The sequence below is a fragment of the Lepidochelys kempii genome, chromosome 2 (genome assembly GCF_965140285.1).
Source record: "Lepidochelys kempii isolate rLepKem1 chromosome 2, rLepKem1.hap1, whole genome shotgun sequence".
NCBI classification, from domain to species: Eukaryota; Metazoa; Chordata; order Testudines; family Cheloniidae; genus Lepidochelys; species Lepidochelys kempii.
The window spans coordinates 132,523,097-132,545,334 of record NC_136381.1 but is presented as its reverse complement, the minus strand read 5'-3'; the positions used below and the strand labels follow the sequence as shown (position 1 = coordinate 132,545,334).

At 39.0% G+C, this 22,238-nt stretch overlaps 1 protein-coding gene across 3 annotated transcripts in view; it reads right to left on the bottom strand.

Moving 5' to 3' along the window:
• Nucleotides 1-22,238, bottom strand: part of CDH18 (cadherin 18) — a 454,121-nt gene that overhangs the window by 24,734 nt on the left and 407,149 nt on the right. For all 3 annotated transcript variants that reach the window (XM_073332279.2, XM_073332277.2, XM_073332280.2), the window contains 2 exons: nucleotides 14,308-14,429; nucleotides 2,295-2,412 (listed from right to left, as the gene is read on the bottom strand). In XM_073332279.2, coding sequence (XP_073188380.1) covers nucleotides 2,295-2,412; nucleotides 14,308-14,429 — 240 coding nt within the window. The remainder of the gene's footprint in view (nucleotides 1-2,294; nucleotides 2,413-14,307; nucleotides 14,430-22,238) is intronic.

Genomic DNA, 22,238 nt, shown 5'->3' with positions numbered 1-22,238 from the left:
TGTGATTTTCTTCAATGTAGCAATATTTTGTTGTTTCTTTGTTGTATTTGTCTGTGCATACTGTATTATTTTGCTGCTGGTGGTATTCTCTGATCCCTCTGGGCCTGATTCTGATACCCTTGTTCAAACTGAATAGTACTTATTTCATGAGGACACTCAATCAACTTCAGTGAATCTACTTGAGAAGTAAAATACTACTCAACATAAGAAGGAGTATCAGCACCCAGCTCCCCTTTTAATATTTTTAAAGGGCCCAGACCATAATCCAAACCCAACTCCACATTTATATTTCAAGAGCTCCTCCTTATCTCTGTGCCAAAATCCTGGCTCCAAACACCCCAGAGTTTTGAAAGGAGCGATTAACATCCAGGGCGGGCTGAAGCACCGCTGCAGAGCTTCAGTTTTAAAATTGGTTTAGTCCCACGGATGTCAAATGGTGTAAAATGGAATTAATGCAGTAGTGTATTGGGCCTTAAATCCAGAGCTGAATCTTGCAGTTTCAGCCTACTTCTAAAAGAAACAAAGCAAAGAGAAGAAATACTTGGGTATATGTTAAAATCCAAAAGGTTCTGCAGTTCCTCTTTCACAAAAATATTGTAGCTCTGCAGTGACATGGCACAGTTCTCATTGAGACACATTTTCATTCTACAGTCTTGAAAAACATTATTGAATTGATTTTTCTCAAGCTTGTTCTCAGCCCAACACTGATTTTTTTTCTTTTTTTCTAACCTAACAATCCCCAAATATTCAGCGATTATAAAGTTATGCAGTTGTAAAATAAAACCAATTTATTAAATTGTTCTGATCTTTTTTTTATGCAACACAGCTTAGAAATGGTTTTGTTTGAAAAGTTCAAAGTTGCCATATGCATGGGATGTGTCTTCAGCCAAGTCTGGAAAAAATGGTTTAGAAATACTAAAGTTTCAAGTGGTTGAAAATTGCACTGTATATGTTTTCCACTGATATTTCAGGGCTAGATCGTGCCTAACAACACAGCTCTGAAGAAGGGGTGCTAGATAAATAGCACAAACCAAGGACGCATTGGTTCATGGACAGCCTTTGGAGGCACAATTTCCCGCTCTAGTTCCCCTGCTCAAGAGTGCTAGTCATTTGTTGTTGTCCTATAACAAAAGCAAATTATGACACTCCATATACCAGCTGTAGTTGGTGGGGTGGAGCCAATGCTCCACTCCATGTGCCCATATTCCACACTCATATGCTCCAGGGGGTATAGTAGGCCAGCAGCAACCTCTTACTTCAGTTCAACTGCACCCAAAGTCTGGATAGCTTGCACATAGAAGTAAGGAAAATTATTACTCTCCCTCACATCTGTATGTGTGAATATGTAGTCCAAGTCACATTATGGCCCTTAAGCCTTAGAACATTGATATTTTGCTGGTGGCCAGACAAGTGTATGGTTTAGAGCATACAATTTGTTCAAAGGCTCCAAAGGTTTAATAATATATCAAGATCCAGAGATCCAAATATATCCATTCAAAAGCATGCAAACATCTGAAGCTCTGTGCATTGAAATGAGTGCAGCTGTGATCCCAAACGTAAAAACATCCAAACACTCAGTGAGTTTATATGAATCTCCCTTCAATGTTCAAAATATAAAGGCACACAAGTACACTCTGCATTCATTTCAGGGGTAGACCTCCCATCCCTGAATACAATGCTCCATCATGATCTGAACAGAATGAAAGCTCCAAGTTGGCAAAGGGCTAGATTGCACCATTTAGTCACCGCCCTGTGGGGGGATAGTGCAGAGTCATATCGTTCCCGGGGCAGTGCCGGAGGCCTTCCTTTGGGATACAGACCTCTAGGACTGAGAGGGAGTTCAGTTTCCTTCAGTCCGTGGTTTCTCTTGTAAGAATGTCAGCCATAGTGACAATTCATAGTGGTGTAGTGGTGGTGGCTTTATAATCATCAACTAGGAACTGCACTGAGACTGCAAACAAAACATTTCTCCAACTCATTTAAATAAAACAACCACCATGAGTGGATAAAAAGACTATAAAGCGTACATGCTGGGTATAAAATAGAACAGAATATAAAAATGGAATAACATTTTCTAAAAGACTATTTTTGAAATATAGTCCTGGTTATTCATAGTTCACAATACAATGTGTACAAATATGGTGTCCTTGGAATCAGCCAGTTGAACATTGATAAATTAGAGTTTCCACCTCCTGATAAGCATTGTGTGGAAACAGAGCACAATTGCTTTGTTCAATGAGACATCCCAGACAAAACAGAGTCCCACTTCTTATAGATTAATGTGTTTGATTTACCTTCATTGTCCCTTAGGGTAAAGTTGGGATTCAAAGAAAGGTCTTCATCAAGAGAATAATGGAATCTTGGCCCATTTGCAGAGTTATCTTTGTCAGTGGCTCTGATAGTCTGAATGACCTGAAATATAAATTAAATAGTAAATGTATTGAAATTTCAACTTGACCCAAATATTACCTGACCTCAGCACAATCTTTAAGCTTAGCTTATTTTAATTTTCTACTTGGCTGCAGCCAAATTCAACCCATGAAACTACTGGCCCATTAGCTTGATTTCTCTCAAATGAAATATTTTAGGACCCATACTATGGAGCAAGCTAAAAGCATCCATACTTCACAATATTTTAATATGAGTCAGGACCTTGCTACAAATATTTTCCTTATCATTAATAGTGCATACTGGGGACTTGCAGAATTACAGTTTTCCATAAACACCTGTTTTCTGAGAGACAAGACAACGATTAGACAAATGTCTCCAATATAAAGCATCCTCTGTGTGTTGTCCCTACTAATGAAATGCAAAAGCAGTTGACGCTTTTTCCACTCTAAAAATGCTTAGGAAAAACAATTGTTAAATCAGAGTGACAGACACTCAACACAAGCATTGTGTTTAAATCCCCTTTTAGGACTCAGTACCAAATTGTAAGAGAGCAGAAGATGAAGAGCAGCAGCCATAACCGGTTTTAGTTTGGCTTACCCCAGAGTAACATTAGATGAAATATATTGAGACAGACACCATGATTAGGAGAGCCAGGTTTGAAAGATAAGATTCCTATAACCCAAATCCCTACTGATTTTTCAAATTGAATGCAACCCAAAACTTTACTAGGCTTTTGCAATGTTTGACTGAATATTTTTCACCTTTCACTTTCATTTTCTTGGTGGGACTGGAAATTCAAGTGCCAAAATAGTGTAAAAGAAAGACTGTTCTTAAGGTATTTCTGGATAAGACTGAATAAACTGCTGCACACAAATGACCAGAAATCCAGGGAGGGAAATACATTTTCTCATGAGATTTCCTGCTCAGTTTTGTAGACTGATAAGTGTCCAAATGTTTATAGACTCATCCACACTGAACTTCTTTTAGGGCTGTTAGGGGTGCTGCTGTATTAAAAGCTGAAGTACACAGGCTTGTCTCAATGTCCACTTACACAGGAGTGGCAAAGCAAAAGAAAGAAATGATATTTTTAAAGCTAATATAATACAACAATTACTGTATAATCAGTAGAGTCTGAGTCTGAAGCAGATAAGAAGGCAAACAATATTTTCTGATAATTATATTTTATTGGGAGTTGGGGGGAAGATTTGATATTTTTAAAAGTAGCCACAATAAATTATTTGCAAGATTGTAAGCAATCAAGGCAATTATTTGCCAGATTGTAAGCAATCAAATTACATCTCAGATCATCTATAATCTTGAAGTCTGCAGCTAAGCAGCCTCATACTACAGCACCCCCTGTTAAAACTTTGGTAAGCAGCTAATTGCTCTACATTACATTTTGAAAAGGTGGTAAACCCCAAGAGGCATATCTGTAATTGAAATGGCCTTGCAAAATGAAAGAAGGATTGACATGCCTTACCTGATCAGCCTAAATTCAGATATTTCATTCTTAATGTTTAGAGATACTTGGGGAGGGAATATTTTCAATTTCAAGTGCGTCAGTTTTTTGGGACTACTGAAATTTCTTTTCACAGTTTTTTTCTTTTTTTCCTTTAATAGCTAGTTAAAATGTAGATCAAAGGCCTGAGAAAATGAAAGTGTGTTTTATTAAGTAATAGTTCCAAAAACTTGGCTGTTTATTAGCAAAAATACTTTATATTGTCATACATTGTACACTTTTCTTTGACAAACTATGTTTTTGCTAATGGATTAATCTTGGGGCTCAATCCTGCTTTACTCATATAAGTAGCTCTATCTGACTACACTCAGTATGGAAGACTGGACCAAATTTTCCTCTCAGATGCATGTGCTTTCCATTGAAATGCATCCCTAAGTAAGTAGCCTTTGGTTGCAATTTGAAGGCCTCATCCTAAAAGAGCAGGTAAGTCATGGAAAGCCAGCATTTCTGCTTAGGCGAGATAAAATCAGTGTTCTCGCTTTTATTTGACATTGAGGACTTCTAGAGATACAGAGGGGTGGAAGATTAAGAACTTTTGAGCCACCACTCCACTATTAGAAATAAATGATCTTTAACAATACTGAAATGCATGCATTTTTTTTCCAGTTTTTCATGACGGAACATACCGTGGGCACTGTGGTTGATGCAAGGAAAATCTTACTATCCAAATGTGTAAAAATGTACCTCTCTCATTTATCTAACATTTCAGGCCAATGATTTTACAGGATCTTGTTTCAGATACATGCCACAGTTTTTCAATACTCTATCTCAAGGTTTCTGTGCCACAGAAGAATTGGTAGGGTGTCTTTAGTAGCACTTTAAATCTCAAGAAAATACCCTAGCTATATTCTCTGATTTTTGCATGTGAAAATCCATGTTTACTCTACTTTAAGCCATATAACTGAGAAAGTCTATAGTCAATTGAAAACACGCAATGTGGAAACAACACTTTTTTCATGTACAAAGTGTGTACATCGGGGCTGACTGAATTTTTTTGTTCAAATTGTTTTTCAACAGAAGTTTGGGTTTTTGACAAAATTAATTTGCTTCATGAAACATGTCTGCATTCCACAGAAAATATAAAGTTTTCAGTGCCAAAGAGAGGGGAATAATCACTTCCCTCGATCTGCTGGCAATGCTCCTACTAACACAGCCCAATATGCCATTGGCCTTCTTGGCAACAAGGGCACACTGCTGACTCAATTCCAGCTTCTCATCCACTGTAATCCCCAGGTTCTTTTCTGCAGAACTTAGCCAGTAGGTCCCCAGCCTATAGCGGTGCATAGGATTCTTCTTTCCTAAGTTCAGGACTCTGCACTTGTCCTGGTTGAACCTCATCAGATTTCTTTTGGCCCAATTCTCCAATTTATCTAGATCACTTTGGACCCTATCCCTCCCCTCCATCATATCTACCTGTCCCCCCAGCTTAGTGTCATCTGCAAACTTGCTAAGGGTGCAATTCATCCCATCATCCAAATAATTAATAAAGATGTTGAACAAAACCGGCCTCAGGACTGTCCCTTGGGGTACTCCGCTTGATATCGGCTGCCAACTAGATATCGACCCTTTGATCACTACCTATTGAGCCTGACAATCTAGCCAGCTTTCTATCCACCTTATAGTCCATTCATCCAAACCATACTTCTTTAACTTGCTGGCAAGAATATTGTGGGAGACCATATCAAAAGCTTTGCTAAAGTCAAGATATATCACATCCACCACTTTCCCCATATTCACAGAGCCAATTAGCTCATCATAGAAGGCAATCAGGTTGGTCAGGCATGATTTGCCCTTGGTGAATCTATGTTGACTGTTCCTGATCACTTTCCTCTCCTCCAAGTGCTTCAAAATGGATTCCTTGTGGACCTGCTCCATGATTTTGCTGGGGACTGAAGTGAGGCTGACCCTAACCCTAACCCTAGCTATTGAATTTGAAATGCTTCATGAAATTGGGTCGATATTTTGTTGCAGAAGAAAACTGGGCGGGGTGGGGGGAGAAGAGGGAAAGGTGCAACAATGTCAAAATGTCCTATTTCAACATTTGGGAATGAAATATTTTTGCTTCATTTTTTGTATTGTATTATGTTGTAGAATGTTATATAATGTATAATACAAAATAAAAAAAATCCTCAAAATCTACATGAAGCATTGAAAAAAATTCCTTCTTGATGAATTTTGAAATAATTGGTTCCCTTTCCTATTCGTAATTAAGCCAAAATATTTTGGAAAATGGAATTTCTGTCCTCCTCCAGTGAGGTATCTATATATGGATGGAGGGATTTCTCATATATGAGTCTTGTTCTTCCTGCCAGACATTTAATCAGCTTCTCAAACTTTATCACACAGTTCAGATGAAAGTTTTGCTATCATTTATTGGGTCTGGATAATATCCATAATTGGAGTCTGAATAGTTCCAGAATACAAGGACCTTGAACTCTGATCTATATTATATGCTATTTCCCCCTCATTAATAAATTAACATGCTTTGAAATATCTTGTAATTTGTTTAATAAGGATTACACCATAGAAGAGGACTTTATTTTACAAATGTATTGAAACACGTATGAGTAAAAGTCTTTCTGTCTGATGGTCAAATTATGTCCTGGCATAAGCTGGCACAACTCTAATTCACTTCAAGGGGAATTGCACTCTCTTATGATTGATTTGAATTTGGTCCTGTGTCTCAAGCTATATTTATTGTGCATCAGTCAGCAGTTCTTGTGGGATACAGAATGTATCTGCTAAGCAAGGTGAAAGCCAGACTAGGAAAGTCATGAGCAGAATGTTCAAATGGTCTTCTCCTCACAAGTGTTTTGATTGTGAGATCCTTTTGCGGATTCATTGAAATAATTCCTTTCTAACACTAGGTTTTATTGAATTAAAAACAAAATAAATTGTGCTCTTGGGAAGAGAGGGAGAAACAGAAGGAAAGACTGTGGAAATCAGTGTCGCTGTTATTTTCCCCACCTCAAACTTATCCCCAAACCTGTACCTAAAAACGCCCACTAAAAAAATCCCACAGGTTTATGGAATTAAAAACAAAATAAATCCAGTATGTTAAGTCTGCTTTATTCTGCTTAACTGGACACTGGAGGATTATCACTTTGTAAGGAAAACCTTAGGCAGTTTAGGGCTGCTGTGGGGCTACCTGCACTCTCATCCTAGCTGCTGGGGCAGGAGGAATGGCTGGGCCAAAAAGGTACGGCCAGGGGAATCCCTGACTGCTGGTACAGCCTCTTAGGACCCTGGGCAACTAGCATAAAATAAAGCAGCTCTTAGGATGTCATTGTGCCCCCCTCCCCCTTGAATTTTAGAACTCATCTGCAGCTGAGAATCTGCCCTACTATGTGATTGACTTCTTAGGTAAAACTGGTTAGAAATTCTCTGGTGGAACAGTTTTCCATTGGAGAATGCAGGTTTCTCAACATTGAAATATTTTGAGGAGAAGGTTTGATTTCAACAAAGGTCGAACAGAACCCAGCCAGGGCTCTGACGGAATCCTGCCAGCCAGACAGGTTTCCATCAGACACTCACCTGGTTTCCTGCCAGCTCGCCCACCCAACTCTTCTAAAGTCTGCCACTCAGGCTTTAGGGAAGACAGGAGCCTGAAAGTGCTGGCTTCAAGCTCTAAGGTTCTCAGCTTTGCTGAGGCTCTCAGGGCTTCCAGGATCTTGGCTCCCCATCAGCCCACCAGGCATAATTTCATTTCAAAATTACTGATTTCCCTAAATGATTTTTTAAAAATTCTGTTTTGTGGAGAAAATTGATTTTGGGAGAGGTGAGAATTTATTTTGGGGGGAGGTACTGATTTTGTGGGAGGCAAATCTATTCATTCTGCTATGAGAAGAAAGAAGTGATTGTGTGAGGGGGTGAGTACATGGTGCACAGGGGAGAAGAAAACTTGGGATGAGGCCTAGGTGTATTGTCGTGGGGTGTTTTTCTTAGAAAAGCCAGTCACAACTTATTTTCCCTTCCTAGGCATAGACCAGAGATTTTGCTTCATCTGTAGTGTCCTCAAGGGGAAGGGAGTTACACAGAGAGAAAGGATGAGAGACAGAGACGTAGAAATTAGCGATAAGCATGGTAATTGTATGTAAATGTTAATGTGGAAATCATGAAAATTTAATGTAAATTAGTAATCATTCTTTTTGATGGGCCAATGTAGGAAAGTCTGGGATTGATCAACCATCGTGTATTGATGTTAATCTTGATTCTTTAGTTCTTCCCTTAATTTAATTTTTCCTCTGCTATTTCATATGTAGCATCAAGCAGTGGGTCTGAGAGTTTAAATCTGTCTCAAAAGATATCTCTAGGGCAAAGTGCTTCAATCATTTCTTTAAATTGCTCATTTTGTGCTACATTGAAGGCAGTGTCAGCATAAAAGAAGGTTATAAATTATCAAGTTCAAGTCTTTGCCTTTCAGTTGCTTTTCTGGGATAATCATTCACCAACTGAATATACAAATTATTCTTTTTCATTTCCTGAAAGCTGAAGAAAAACAAAGAGTTTCCCGAATTAAATTGATATTGAAAAGCTGCTGAAAGACTGTAAACAAGGGTTTTAATTATTGCGACTTTCAAACAGAAGATAACAACATAGACCAGTGCTACTCCAAGTGGTGGTCCGCGGACCGGTGCCGGACCGCGAGCCATCGGCTGCCGGTCTGCAGGCATATTGGAAAAAAAAATTGCTGGTCCCCCACATCAGATAGCTTGAGAAGCACTGACATACACAATGCCTCACTTCCAGGATCATTAAAACAGTAGATGTTCTGCTTTTCCACTTCAAAAGACAAAGTATCATTCAGTGGCACATTTGATCTTAAATTTTTATTTAGAATTACCTATTTTCATTACTTCAGTTCACTGAGGGTTGTTTTTTTTTTTTACTTTTTTCAACTTCAGACATGTTTAATCAGTGACTAATGAACAATGTTTATAATCACTAAATATTTATCAACCATTTGCAGTATTGATCAGCAGCTTTCACATGTACTGCAACTAGAATGAGAAACAACCCCTTAATCAATTCAACATTGTGAAGCCTGAAAAACTAATAATCATGTTATCAAGTGCCCTGACTCCTTCCAAGAGTTTCCAGATTCTAGCAAACCACGCAGTTCTAAGAGTTCACAGTGCTATCAAGGACTCTATCAGTTGTTTCCAACTCTATCAGTTGTACAGTTATTTATACATATTTATCTATCTATCTATATATAGATATTCACAAAAAGCTGGGACAGTGTGGGAGGAGTGTTGGACCCAAAACCCATGTGTTTTTCACAGACCTGCAAAGTAACTCATCAGGAAGGCTGCAGTATAGTTGTAGCCTAGTCAGTCCCAGGATTTTAAAGACACAAGATAGGTTAGGTAATATCTTTAATTTAACTAACTTCTGATGGTGAGAGAGACAATATTTTGAGCCACACAGCTCTCTTTTTAGGTCTGGGAAAGGTACTCTGAGCATCACAGCTAAATGCAAGATGGAGCAAATTCATTAACATAAGTAGTTTGCACATATTCTAAGGAACCATTCAAGGTAGATGCTAACTATGTACGCTAAACAATCTGCTCCAACTTGCACTTAACTGTGATGCTCAGAGTACCTTTCCCAGAGTTGAAGAAAAGCTTTCTGTGGCTCAAAAGATTGTCCTTTTCACCAACAGATGTTGGTCCAATAAATGATATTACCTCACCCGCCTTATCGCCTTATCAGGAAGTGATATTTGAAAAGCAAGTTTTAGTCATACATTTATACATTGCTGTTATACATCTGATTTCTTACATAAATTATGTTTTTCGTTAGATGGAACTTTTAAACTGAAGTACTTAATATTTTTCAAAAATGAAAATGTATGAAACCCAAGAAATGCTGAGCAATATTTTGCTATTGTAATTATTAGTACAGAACCTCAACTCAGGGCTTGTCTACACTACCGCTTAAGTCGATGTAACTTTTTCGCTCAGAGATTTGAAAAAAAAAACACCCTTGAGCGACGTATGTTACATTGACTTAAAGTGCTGTCTACATTGCATTATGTTGTGGGGAGACACTTTCTCACCAACATAGCTTCTGCCTCTCAACATAGCACTTCTTCGCTGATGTAGTGCGGTGGTGAAAACAAGCTCTTAGTGTTTACATTTTAGCCCTCTGCTTTCAGAAACAGGATTCTTCTGGTTATAGTCCTTCCTACCTCTAGGATTCAATCAAGTTTTAATTTCCAAACCAAGCTATTTTACTAAAGAGGGGATAGCCCCTTACAACTGGAATGCCTTCTGTGAACTAGTCCACAAGGCCACTATCCTCTTTTCTTGCAAATCCCTACTCTAATTCCATTTTTGCTGTGACCCTAAAGTACATTTTCCATTGTGTTGACTATTTGTGGAGTTCAAGGAAAATGTTAAGCCCCAAGTCTGTATTAAAATAAAGAAAAATATTTTTCTCTGTTAAATTGTTCTTTTAATAGCTAATTTGATTTTTACTCACAACAGTGTAAAGTGAAGCAATCTTATGGAGTTGCTTGACAATTTATTTGCCCTGTGATTAGCTGAAGTGAATGCCTATTTTTTGTGAAATGTAAAATTGGGTGTTTGAATCTATATGTTTTTTTATAATCAAATAAGAAAATACAATTCCAGCTTTTATGTTTCCTATGTTTCCTAACTCAAAAAGTGTTGCATCCAACATGGGGGAATTCTTTATTAGATCTTGTCTTAACAGGTAAAGAAGAAATGATCACAGAACTAAAAATTAATGGTAACTTAAGTATAAGTGATCATGATTTGATCACATTTATAATGTGCAAGCATAATAAAGTCCAGACCTGCAATCTATACACTTGGTGCTTTAATTGGGCTAGTTTCACAAAGCTATAAATAATTATGAACCAAATCAGCTGGGAGGAAGAATTTAACAAGAAGACTGTGAATGATAATTGACAGTCTTTTAAGAATACTTTACAAGATGCCCCAAAATTGAAGGCAGCTCCATAAAAATGGAAGTTGATAATAATGACAATAAATCAGAAGTAAGGAAGTGTAGAAAATTTATAAGGGAAGGAAAGAGACACGAGGGGAAATCTATGTCCAACAGATTTAAGGACAATAAAAAGGAGTTTAAATATACTAGGAGCAAAAAGAACCTTGACAATGGTATTGGTCTGTTACTAGATGGAAATCGTAGAATTATCCATAGTAATGCAGAGAAGGCAGAAGTATTCAATAAATATTGTGGTTCCATATCTGGGGAACAAACAGATGATATAGTTTCATCAGATGGTGATGATAACACTCTTTCCATTCCACTAGTATTTCAGGAGGATGTTAAACAGAAGCTAATTAAGTTAGACAGTTTGAAATTAGCAGATCCAGATAAATTGCATCCAAGAGTTTTAAAAGAGCTGTCTGAAGAGCTTACTGGACTATTAATGTTGAAGTCTTGAAGCACTGGGGAAGTTCCTGAAGAATGGAAGAAAGCTAATGTGCCAATTTATAAAAAGTGTAAAGGAGGTGACCCAGGTAACTATAGGTCTGTCAGCATGACGACAGTCCCAGGCAAGATAATGTAGCAGCTGATATAGGACTCAAATGATAAAGAATTAAAGGAGTCTAATGTAATTAATGCAAATCAACAAGGATTTATGGAAAACAGACCCTGTCAAACAAATTTATCTTTTTTTATGAGATTACATGCTTGGTTGATAAAGATAATTGTGTTGATGAATATACTTAGACTTCTGGAAGGTGTTTGAGTTGGTACTGAACAACACTTTCATTAAAAAAATTAGAATGACATAAAATTAACATGCCACACATTAAAAGGATTAAAAACTGACTAACTAATAGGTCTCAAAATGTAACTGAAATGCGGAATTGTCATCAAGCAGGTGTGTTTCCAGTGAGGTCCCTCAGGGATCAGATCTTGGTTCTACATTTAACATTTTTATCAGCGACCTGGAATAAAATATAAAAACTTCACTGATAAAGTGGACAGATGACACAAAAATGGGGGAGTGTAAATAATGAAGAAAACAGGTCACTGATTCAGATCAATTGGGATCACTTGGTAGACTGGGCACAAACAAACAGGCGTTTTCATGCAGCTAAATGTAAATGTATTAATCTAGGGAAAAGATACAAAATTGGGATTTTGTGTCAAGCTGGGTGTACTTTAAACTATATATGTGCGGAGTCTAAGAATCTAAGAATTGAGGTTGCTTGATGCAATGAGTTCCTTAATGGGACATCCTATTGGTCATTCTCATCAATTGTGGCTAAGTCAGGATAAATAAAAGCAATAAAATGTCTTTTAAATTATTCTGAACCATCATATCTATCTGAACCATCACACCTTTTATCATAAGTAATGGTTAACTTACAATGTACCCTCATTTTTCCTCTCCTCTTTCTTAATATCTGTCAAACTCATTTGTTGCATCTTGTCTTCAATTACATGGTAAGCTCTTTGAGGAAGGATCCATGACTTCTTATGTGTTTCTTGCACAGTACAGTAACTCAATTCTCACTGGAGCCTTGGTGCACTTCCCCAATACAAATAAATAATAATAAAAAGTGTGCAATATAATTTTCCTAGTTTAAAAATAAAACATTAATAACAAGCACACTTTCATATTAAACTACTGTGTTATAAAGTCCTTCCCAGAGGTACTACTTCTGGATGTTAGATTGTAGTGTAGCAAGGGTCATGGCATCATTCACATCAGGGAACAATAGCTCCGGAGAGAAATATAATCCCAGTACACATCAGCAACAGATGTCAGTGTGGTCAGAAATATCTGATAATTTAATAAATAGCTTGCTCAAAACTGCCCATATACGGAAGTTTCTTTTGAGAGTTTAAATCTTTGTCAATGGGACTAATTTGCTGACTTAAAAACATAGCAAACAAAGAAAACTCAAAATTTCAGAGTTTTCCTTGTCCTGTTATAACGCATTCAATATATACCTTGTCTTTAATTTACATAATTTAAAAATAAAAGCATTGCACTAGATAATATCTAGAAGTCAGAAAAGAAAGTCACTTTATTTAGGAGAATTTCACAAATTTTTGTCACCATTTAGTTTTGTTCAATTCTTCAGTCCCTGAAGTTGTACTTTATTTGAATCATAGACTTTAAGGTCAGAAGGGACCATTATGATCATCTAGTCTGACCTCCTGCACAACGCAGGACATAGAATCTCACCCACCCACTCCTGTAACAAACCTCTAACCTATGTCTGAGCTATTGAAGTCCTCAAATCATGGTTTAAAGATTTGGTGCGGATATTTCTTACATTGCAGATATGAATACTTTTACCCTTTCCTCATGTTTTTGATGTGAAAGCCATTATTGCTCAAAAAATGGACCCATTGAGAAAAATGTGAGAATCCTTGTATTTTGAGTGTTTTCATTTTGTTACAGATAACACTTTTTCTCTAATAGCTGCTCAATATCTGCCTCAGATTGTATTATAATCTGTGGTGAAAGCAATACTTTATTAAACACATAAAACCAGATTTCTCCATTAAGCATAAATTAACACAGATTGAGATAAAATGCGTCCCCAAATGAACAGAAAATGTGAAAAGCAATTACACCCTAACATCCATTTTAAGGCTGTCAAGCAAACTAGTGCATAGCCAGAAGGAAGTGGTAGCGAACAGTGCAAAACACTGAAAGAGAGTGAAAAATATGGAAATATGGTAAAGCCCAGGGCACTGATGGAGCCTACCAGCAATAGACGTAGCAGTAGAGCAGTACTCCGTTATTCAGCCTCAGTTTTAAAAGAAAAAAATGTCAGCCTCCTTTGCATTATGAACATCTGATGTCATTTCACAGGGATACCCATGTAGGGTTCAGCCTGTTTGTAATCCTCACACAAACTGCTCTTTAGGACAACAAAATGTTCAAAGAAGCACTATGGCAGCTTTGTTGTATCTACCATTGTACAGAGCACCATAAAGGAATCTTGCACCGAGTGACAAATGGGGTGGAGGGACATTGAGTTTGTTTTGTAGCATTGTTGATGATGATGGTGACGATGATGACGACGACAACTATAAACAAGATCATGGGTTTCCAATATATAGTCATTTAACAGATGTGATTACGATTTTGACTATCTTGACTGAACACGGACATCTGATTTTTAACGTTAACATCACAAAAATATTTTTAAAAAATCCCCAAAACACATTTCCCGCCACCTATCACATTCAAAAGTCTGATCAAATACAAAGTATACAAAATATAAATGGCATTCATATTTTTCGCTTATGAAAATATGATGCTCAAGTATTCATTGAATCAAAATTATTTTGCACGCAACATTAACAGAAATAAATCTGTTCTTTTACCATACATTAGAGGAAAGAGAACTGTGAGATGGATGGGTTACCTGACCAGGCTTTGCATTCTCACAGACAACTACATCATATTCTCTGGCAAGCTCTGGAGGATTGTCGTTTACATCCAGGATTCGAATATCAACTGGAACATGGCTTAGCAGACCAGGGTTGTCTGTAATACAAACAAAAATGGATTCAGTCATTTGACAGTTTTAATACACACTCTAAAGCCTTAGTCTACACAAAAAATTTTAAAATCATAGTTTGTTGGAGGCTCCAGCTACTACAACAGAACTTTCAGTAAAGATACTTTAATAAAGATCGTATTTGCTGAGTCTCATTAACATTCTGAAAAATGAAAAATGAATAGACAGGCATAGCATGAATACTAAATTGCTATTTTGTCATATCAAGAAAATTACAAGTTACTCAGGAACTGAAGTGGGAGAAAGTTTTCAGAGTTTATTAGATGGTGTCACACTGTATGCTAAGAAATGATCAATTGGCTTCACAATTAACCTGGAAGTGTCACTCCAGTGTTGAACAAAATCTAAAATTAAATATAGTACTTTTTTTTCCTCTGTCCCTCAAAGATTTCAGGGTATGAAAATAAAATACTGAAGTGATAAGAGAAGAAAAAAAACTGTTTAAATCATTTTCTCAAACTGCGCTCCAGATTCCATGCAAGATATTACACAGCTGCAAATTATATAAATATAATAAAGTCAGCCTTGATGCTGTTTCATTGAAGTCAATGGGACTTTTTCAATTGACTTTAAAGGTGCAGGATCAATCACATAAACAGTAATAAAATAATGAACAATAAAGGCTTAAGTTGTTTAGGTTTAAAAAAAACCAGAGTTTATTCTACGAGATTAGGTCTGTCTCTGATTTCCAAAAAATCAAAACGAAAAGTACAATAAACAGACTTGTTTCAAATAACAGTTTTACATGATGAAATGGGAAAGAAATGCATGTTTTCTTGATCTATACACATATTCTCTCATTTTCATTACCTTACATTGGCTTTTTATATTTCATTGTATACATTTTATGTGAAGAACCTTTTATAATTAGCATTCTTCATTATAATACCCTCAGCTCCTGTAACAACATCTCTTCCAAAAAAAAATGCAATATGCATAGCTGAACAGAAGAAAAAAAATCTTTCCTAACTGGTTAAAAATGTAGACCCTTTGCTGAAAATTGTGGACTTCATTTTTATGTCCTCCACTGGAACCGAACTAGCAGTAAAAGATATCTGGGTCCAATATTCGAGCACTGCATAGATGTAAATTGCTTGTAACTGCCACGGAAAACTGAGTCTGTGTTTTTTATAATGTGTGTGTGTGTGTTATCTTTGCCTTAATTAGCCCATATCACATACCTCTATCAAAAAGGTTATTGGTGTGATGGCTCAGACTCATTTTAACTTTGCTGACTGTTGCTCAGAATTCTTCCATCTTATTGATTAGATGAGAAAGCTTTCTAGTCCAAAAAAATTCTATCTAAGGCTATTTCTAGATTTGAGCAGGGAGGTGCGATTCCTAGCTCGTGTAGACATACCCATGTGTAACGAGGTAGCACTATTTTTAGGGAGCTAGCTCGCAGAACTAGCAGTGGTCCATGCAAATCATACTTCTCAGCTCAAATGTAGAGATAACCTGTATCACCAAATAACTTCCTGGTGAGATAATATATCAGAATATATCAGAATGCTAACATTCTAGTGTATTTCAACAAGCCAGTCTTTTCGAGTTATAGGTGGGCTTTGGGACAAAGGTTCTGGTTGACAGGTCCCCTTAAGAGTCTCCACTCTCTCGCATGCACACACAAATGCATACAAATGTGTTTCAAATTATACTCCACTTGCCCCCTATTCAACAGTTCTTAATGAGTTAACATGAGAAACAGGAGGAAGTTAAAATAATTATAAGAAATCAAGTATGGGGGTAGCCATGTTAATCTGTATCCACAAAAACAACAAGGAGTCCGGTGGCACCTTAAAGACTAACACATTTATTTGGAAATAAGCTTTTGTGGTTTCTGGGTTAGTGTTTCTGTGGTGTGGTGTGTAGTTGCTGGCGAGTATTTGCTTCAGGTTGTGGGGCTGTCTGTAAGCAAGGACTGGCCTGCCTCTCAAGGTCTGTGAGAGTGAGGGATCGTTTTCCAGGATAGGTTGTAGATCGTTGATAATCTGCTGGAGAAGTTTTAGCTGGGGGCTATACGTGATGGCCAGTGGTGTTGTTATTTTCCTTGTTGGGTCTGTCCTGTAGTAGGTGATTTCTAGGTACCCATCTCGCTCTGTCAATCTGTTTCCTCACTTCCCCAGGTGGGTACTGTAGTTTTAAGAATGCTTGATAAAGATCCCATAGGTGTTTGTCTCTGTCTGAGGAATTGGAGCAAATTCAGTTGTATCTTAGGGCGTGGCTGTAGACAATGGATCGTGTGATGTGTCACTCTCACAGACCTTGGGAGGCAGGCCAGTCCTCGCTTACAGACAGCCCCCCAACCTGAAGCAAATGTTCACCAGCAACTACACACCACACCACAGGAACCAATCCCTGTAGCAAATCTCGTTGCCTACTCTGTCCCCATATCTACTCTAGTGACACCATCAGAGGACCCAATCACATCAGCCACACCATCAGTGGCTCATTCACCTGCACGTCTACTAATGTTATATATGCCATCCTGTGCCAGCAATGCCCCTCTGCTATGTACATTGGCCAAACTGGACAGTCCCTATGTACAAGGATAAATGGACACAAATTGGATATCAGGAATGGTAATAAACAAAAGCCAGTAGGAAAACACTTCAATCTTCCTGGACATTCTGTAACAGATTTAAAAGTAGCTACACTTGAACAAAAATACTTCAGAAACAGACTTGAAAGAGAAACTGCAGAACTAAAATTCATTTGCAAATTTAACACCATTAATTTGGGCTTGAATATGGACTGGGAATGGCTGGCTCATTACAAAAGCAGCTTTGCCTCTCCTGGAATTGACACCTCCTTATCAATTATTGGGAGTGGACTACATCCACCCTGATCCAATTGGCCCTGTCAACACTGGTTCTCCACTTGTGAGGTAACTCCCTTCTCTTCATGTGTCAGTATAATAATGCCTGCATCTGTATTTTCACCCCATGCATCTGAAGAAATGTTTTTTTTATCCACGAAAGCTTATGACCAAATAAATTGGTTAGTCTTTAAGATGCCATCGGACTCCTTAATGATAAGAAGTGTCACTCATACGGATGGAAGACCTGATCAGGACAGCATAAGAACATCTACTCCTACCCCAAACTTCCCCTCCCCCCCCAGTATTAGAACGTATATCAAATGAACCTTTTCAGAAGTTAGATACAGGCTGGACACTTCTATTTTCTTGCTTCAACTTTTCTTGTGTGTTTTTATTTTCAGTTCAGCTTTACAAAAAAGACTGGTTACCTACCTGTATTGCAAATGTTGTTCTTCGAGATATCACTGCAAATGTGTATTCGTTAAGGTGCATGCATACCCAGTGCACCAGAGCTGGAGAGTTTTCTGCAGCAATACCCATTGGAGATCACACATGCACATCCTTGTGACACCTGAGACTATATCAGGGTGGTGGCACCCCATCCCTCCCTCAGTTTCTTCACACCAGAACATGGCAAAATAAGACTTGGAGACGGGAGGGGCGGGTTGTGGAATATACGAGGGCAACAACATCTAAAAGAACAACAGTTAAAATACAGATAATCATTTTTTTCTTCAAGTGGTTGCACATGTGTATTCCACTCAGGTGATTCACAAGAAGTACCATTAGGAGGGTGGAGCTCAGAGTCTGCAATATGTAACTGCAATGTGGCTTTCTCAACATTTGCATCAGATCTCAAAGCAGTCATGATGGTGTAATGATGAGTGAAGGTATGCACCAAGGACCAAGTGGCAGCCCTACAAATGTCCAGTATGAGGACATCCTTTTGAAAAGCCACTGAAGTAGTTTGAGCTCTCACTAAATGAGCCAATAGTGTACGTGGAGGACGGGTATCTGTTACTCCCATGAACCATGATAATACAGGAAGCAATCCATTTAGAAATTGTGTGGTAACTGCTTGACCTCTGAGTTTGTCAGCATAAGAAACAAATTGCCAGTGGAATATCTTAAAAGGCTTAGTCCTATCAGGATGAAAGGTGCATGCCCTCTTTACAAGCCAAAATATGTAGATGTTCTTCATCCTTAACGTGAGTGTGATAATTTGGGGGGGAAGAATGAAATGCAAATGAAAGGCAGATACCACTCGTGGCAAGGCACCTCCTTAGTCTCGGCAGACTTAGCATTTCCCCCTCTGGTGGTGGTGGGCTATTGGGCTCTTGGTGCCTGGGATATAGACCTCTAATGAATTAAGAGTAGCTCAACAATCTTTAAAAGAATGTAAAGTCTCATTAGTGCTGTATGAAAACAAACACAAACCATCAAACATAGTTTGTTGCATATCCAATTGCTATACCCAAAGTTCTGTAATCAGAAAGCTTTTCTCATTGTTATTACAGATGATATTACCATAGAAGCAGCATCAGATGCAGCAAATGCAGATTGGAGTGCCATCTTGGCCACTAAGCGACTTTCTGGCAGGAAAGACTTTACTTCCTCCTGGTAGTTTCTCAGTAAAGCTGGACATTGCATCCCAGTTCACACAGTCACATGTAACTCACAGTGCTTGCTGATTTGCTATATGTATCTGGAGAAAGGAGGGGGAATAATTTTTTCTCCCAAATAAATCAAGTCTCTTGTGCCCTACTTCTTGTGGGTTGATTTAAATCTCCCCAAACATGATTTTTCATTGACAGGGATCACTACTAAAAATTCAGGGCAGAATAGAATAAAAACCCTCAAAGTCTTTCACAGGAACACGATAACATTTGTCTGTGCACTTAGCTATAGGAGCTAAGGATACTGGCATATTCCATAAGGTCTTTGCTGGTATTAGAAGAGTCTCATTGATCGCAAGGGCTATGACAAAGTTTTGGAGGACTCTGATCAGACTGCAAGCGGTCATCTAAATATTCAGTAGGCACTGGGGATCGAAAGTTGATGGGATCACTAGTTGAACTGATTGATCTCTAGTCCCTTGTGAAGAGGTCAATGTAGGTACTGAGACAGGTATGGCAGATGATACCACAAAAAACTCCCAAGATGTTGATGGTACAGCATTGTGAATTGCTGTTGAGAAAGACTTCATAGTCAGTGCCATGGAATATGCTGGGATCAGTAGTCAAGCTGACAATCATTCTGGTACTGAGGCTGTTGATGCCAAAGCAGAGTCCAAGACTGAAAATGAGACCTAAGACTTTCCCACCACTGACACAGCATGTCCTGGTGTCAAAGTGGGTACCAGAGAAGGCACCCAGCCCTCAATATGCTTCTTAGCTCATACTGATATCAGTACCACTAACAGTCTCTGCACCAGAGTTAAGGAGACAGAGCTGGTACTGCAGGAGATGTCACAAATGCATGGACTTGTGAGTACAGGATGGTCTGGAACAGAGGGCAAAGCAAATTCTTTTGCTGCCTCAGAGACCTGTGGGGTTGTCAGTATGATGTCAGCACTGAAGTAGCATGCACTGGTTCTGGACTCAACAGCCATCTTGTAGATAATGCACTGAGTCAACAGCACAGTACTGATATCCGTCCACCATGGTATTGGACTCAGTTAGCTATCCTAAAGATTGTACCAGAGTTGACAGGATGGTACTGATATCATCCCACTGCAGTACCAGACTCAACATCCTTCCTACCGATGGTACCAGAGTCAATGGCATGGTACTGAACTCAATGGTTGTCCTGCGGATAGTACCAGAGTTGATGACATGGTACCCATATCCTGCTGCTGTAGTACCAGGAAGATGTATACATGGCCCAGCTCTATCATGGGTACCTGAAGAGCCCAATGATGTTTTGAGTTCTCTTTCAAGGAAGACAAGCTTATGTGTCCACTTTTGGGGAGGCCTTGAAGAAGAAGGTTTCCCCCTCTTCCTCTGTGGAGAAGAGTGCAAGTCCAGGGGTCTGCCAGACAACTTGCAGACTTCATGAGAATGAAAGGTGTGATGTCCCAGGGCTTGAAGCCAGATCAGAGAGTCCCCAAGCAGCTGCCACTTCCTGATTCACCCAATAGGTAGTAAAGTGGGCGGGCTGAGAAGCTACTGAGGCTACAGCGCCAGGCAAGGGACCACCCATGGGAGCACTGACTGGAGGATCACTTGGCTCCACCGATTGGCCCAACTATGCTATTTAAACCAAGAGGAGGAACAGGAAGTTTGTCAGAGCAACCCGGTGGTTTTCTGTTGTGGATGCACTGGATTGTGCTTGTGCCTGCCTCCTGCACTCAACCCTGTTCCTGCCTCCTGCTCTGCTCCTGCCTCCTACTTCTCTCCCACCTTCTCTCCTGTTCCCACCAGGCTCTTGCTCTATGCTTGATCCTTGCCTCTCCTTCTGTCCTTATGCCTTCCCTCCAATCTTCAGTGACCAGTCCTGCTCTGACCCCAGCCCCCAACTTCTGACCCTGACTCCAGCTTGACCCTTGGCTCTAGTATTTGGCATCTGATCTCAACTCTGGCCCTGAGTTTTGATTACGGGTTCTGACTCTGGCTTGGCCCCTGGCTCTAGTAACTGGCAATTGACTCTGGTGCTGATCCTTGGCTTCATTCCCCAACCTGGATGCCTGTTCCACCCACTAGACCTGACTCCTGCTCTGACTACTATGCCAGACTGCATACATACTGGTTCATAACAGCAGGGCACTCATGTGAAGGCCCCAGGGGCTGAGGCAGGCCTTACCTGCTCCATAGGTGGTGTTTGAGGAGCGGGTTTCTGGAAAGCTGCATTCTTTTCTAAAAAGAGTGATAGATACTGCACTTCTCAATGTGCTCCTCACTGAGGGTCAAAAAGGCAGCATGTATGAGGGTGACTATTCAGGATAAAACTTACATGATGGGAAGTGCTCAAAGCCTAGTGAGCACTTCATGCCACCAGTGCATAGCACTAAAATATTTAAAAAAAAAACAAGTAAAACATAAAATAAAAAGCTAAACAACAGTTACCAACTGCTAACTATTTACAGATAAGGTATAAGGCTCAACTGGCTAACTGGAGAAGAAAATAACATGAGGTAAACTATACATCAATTTCTGAGTCAGGCCACAGGTGATGAAAATGAATTGAGCTGGGTCAGGGCAGTGCTGCCTTTATGTAGGCTCAGGAGAGGCCACAAGGATGTGCAGGACATGTCCCACCGCAGCGTGCACTGGCTCTGGCATGCTGGGCGCACACACGCATCTGGTGAAATACATGTGTGCAATCATTCAAAGTAGTAGATATATCAACACCCCAAAAGCCCCTCACACTCTACTGTTATGGAGCGGGAGAAGATCTGACCATCCTCCTTTTGTTCCCACAGAATCCACTGTGTCATCGTAAAATCTCTAGCTACATGTAATATTGACATACCACAAATAATGGAGACTGTGGAAGGAACATCCCCAGGAGCTAAAGACCATCAAAACTTCAGCACCTTCTGCTCCAAGTACAAGGTACAATTCTTTGATTTTGCCTTTTCTAACACAAATAAATAGCAACATGTACATTAAAGAAAAAATAGAAAGATCCACCCTATCAAATCCCAAATCAAAACAAAACAAATTCCTCCAACAAAACAAGACACTCCATTGCACACACGTCTCCCTATAAGGAGAGAATGAGAGAACATGGGTCAGATGTTAGTCATATTGCTCAGTGCATTAGTGGAAGGTACTCAGATATTATAGTCATGAGCATGGTATAAGAACCTATATTGAATAGAATAGATTATATAAATAGATTCGTAACAGCCCACTGTAAACTGGACCATCTCTCCACTACTGAATATTAAAGGCCAGTAGAAGGTGCAACTATGCACATTTTCTGTATCACATTAATGCAAGGATGAGGCATT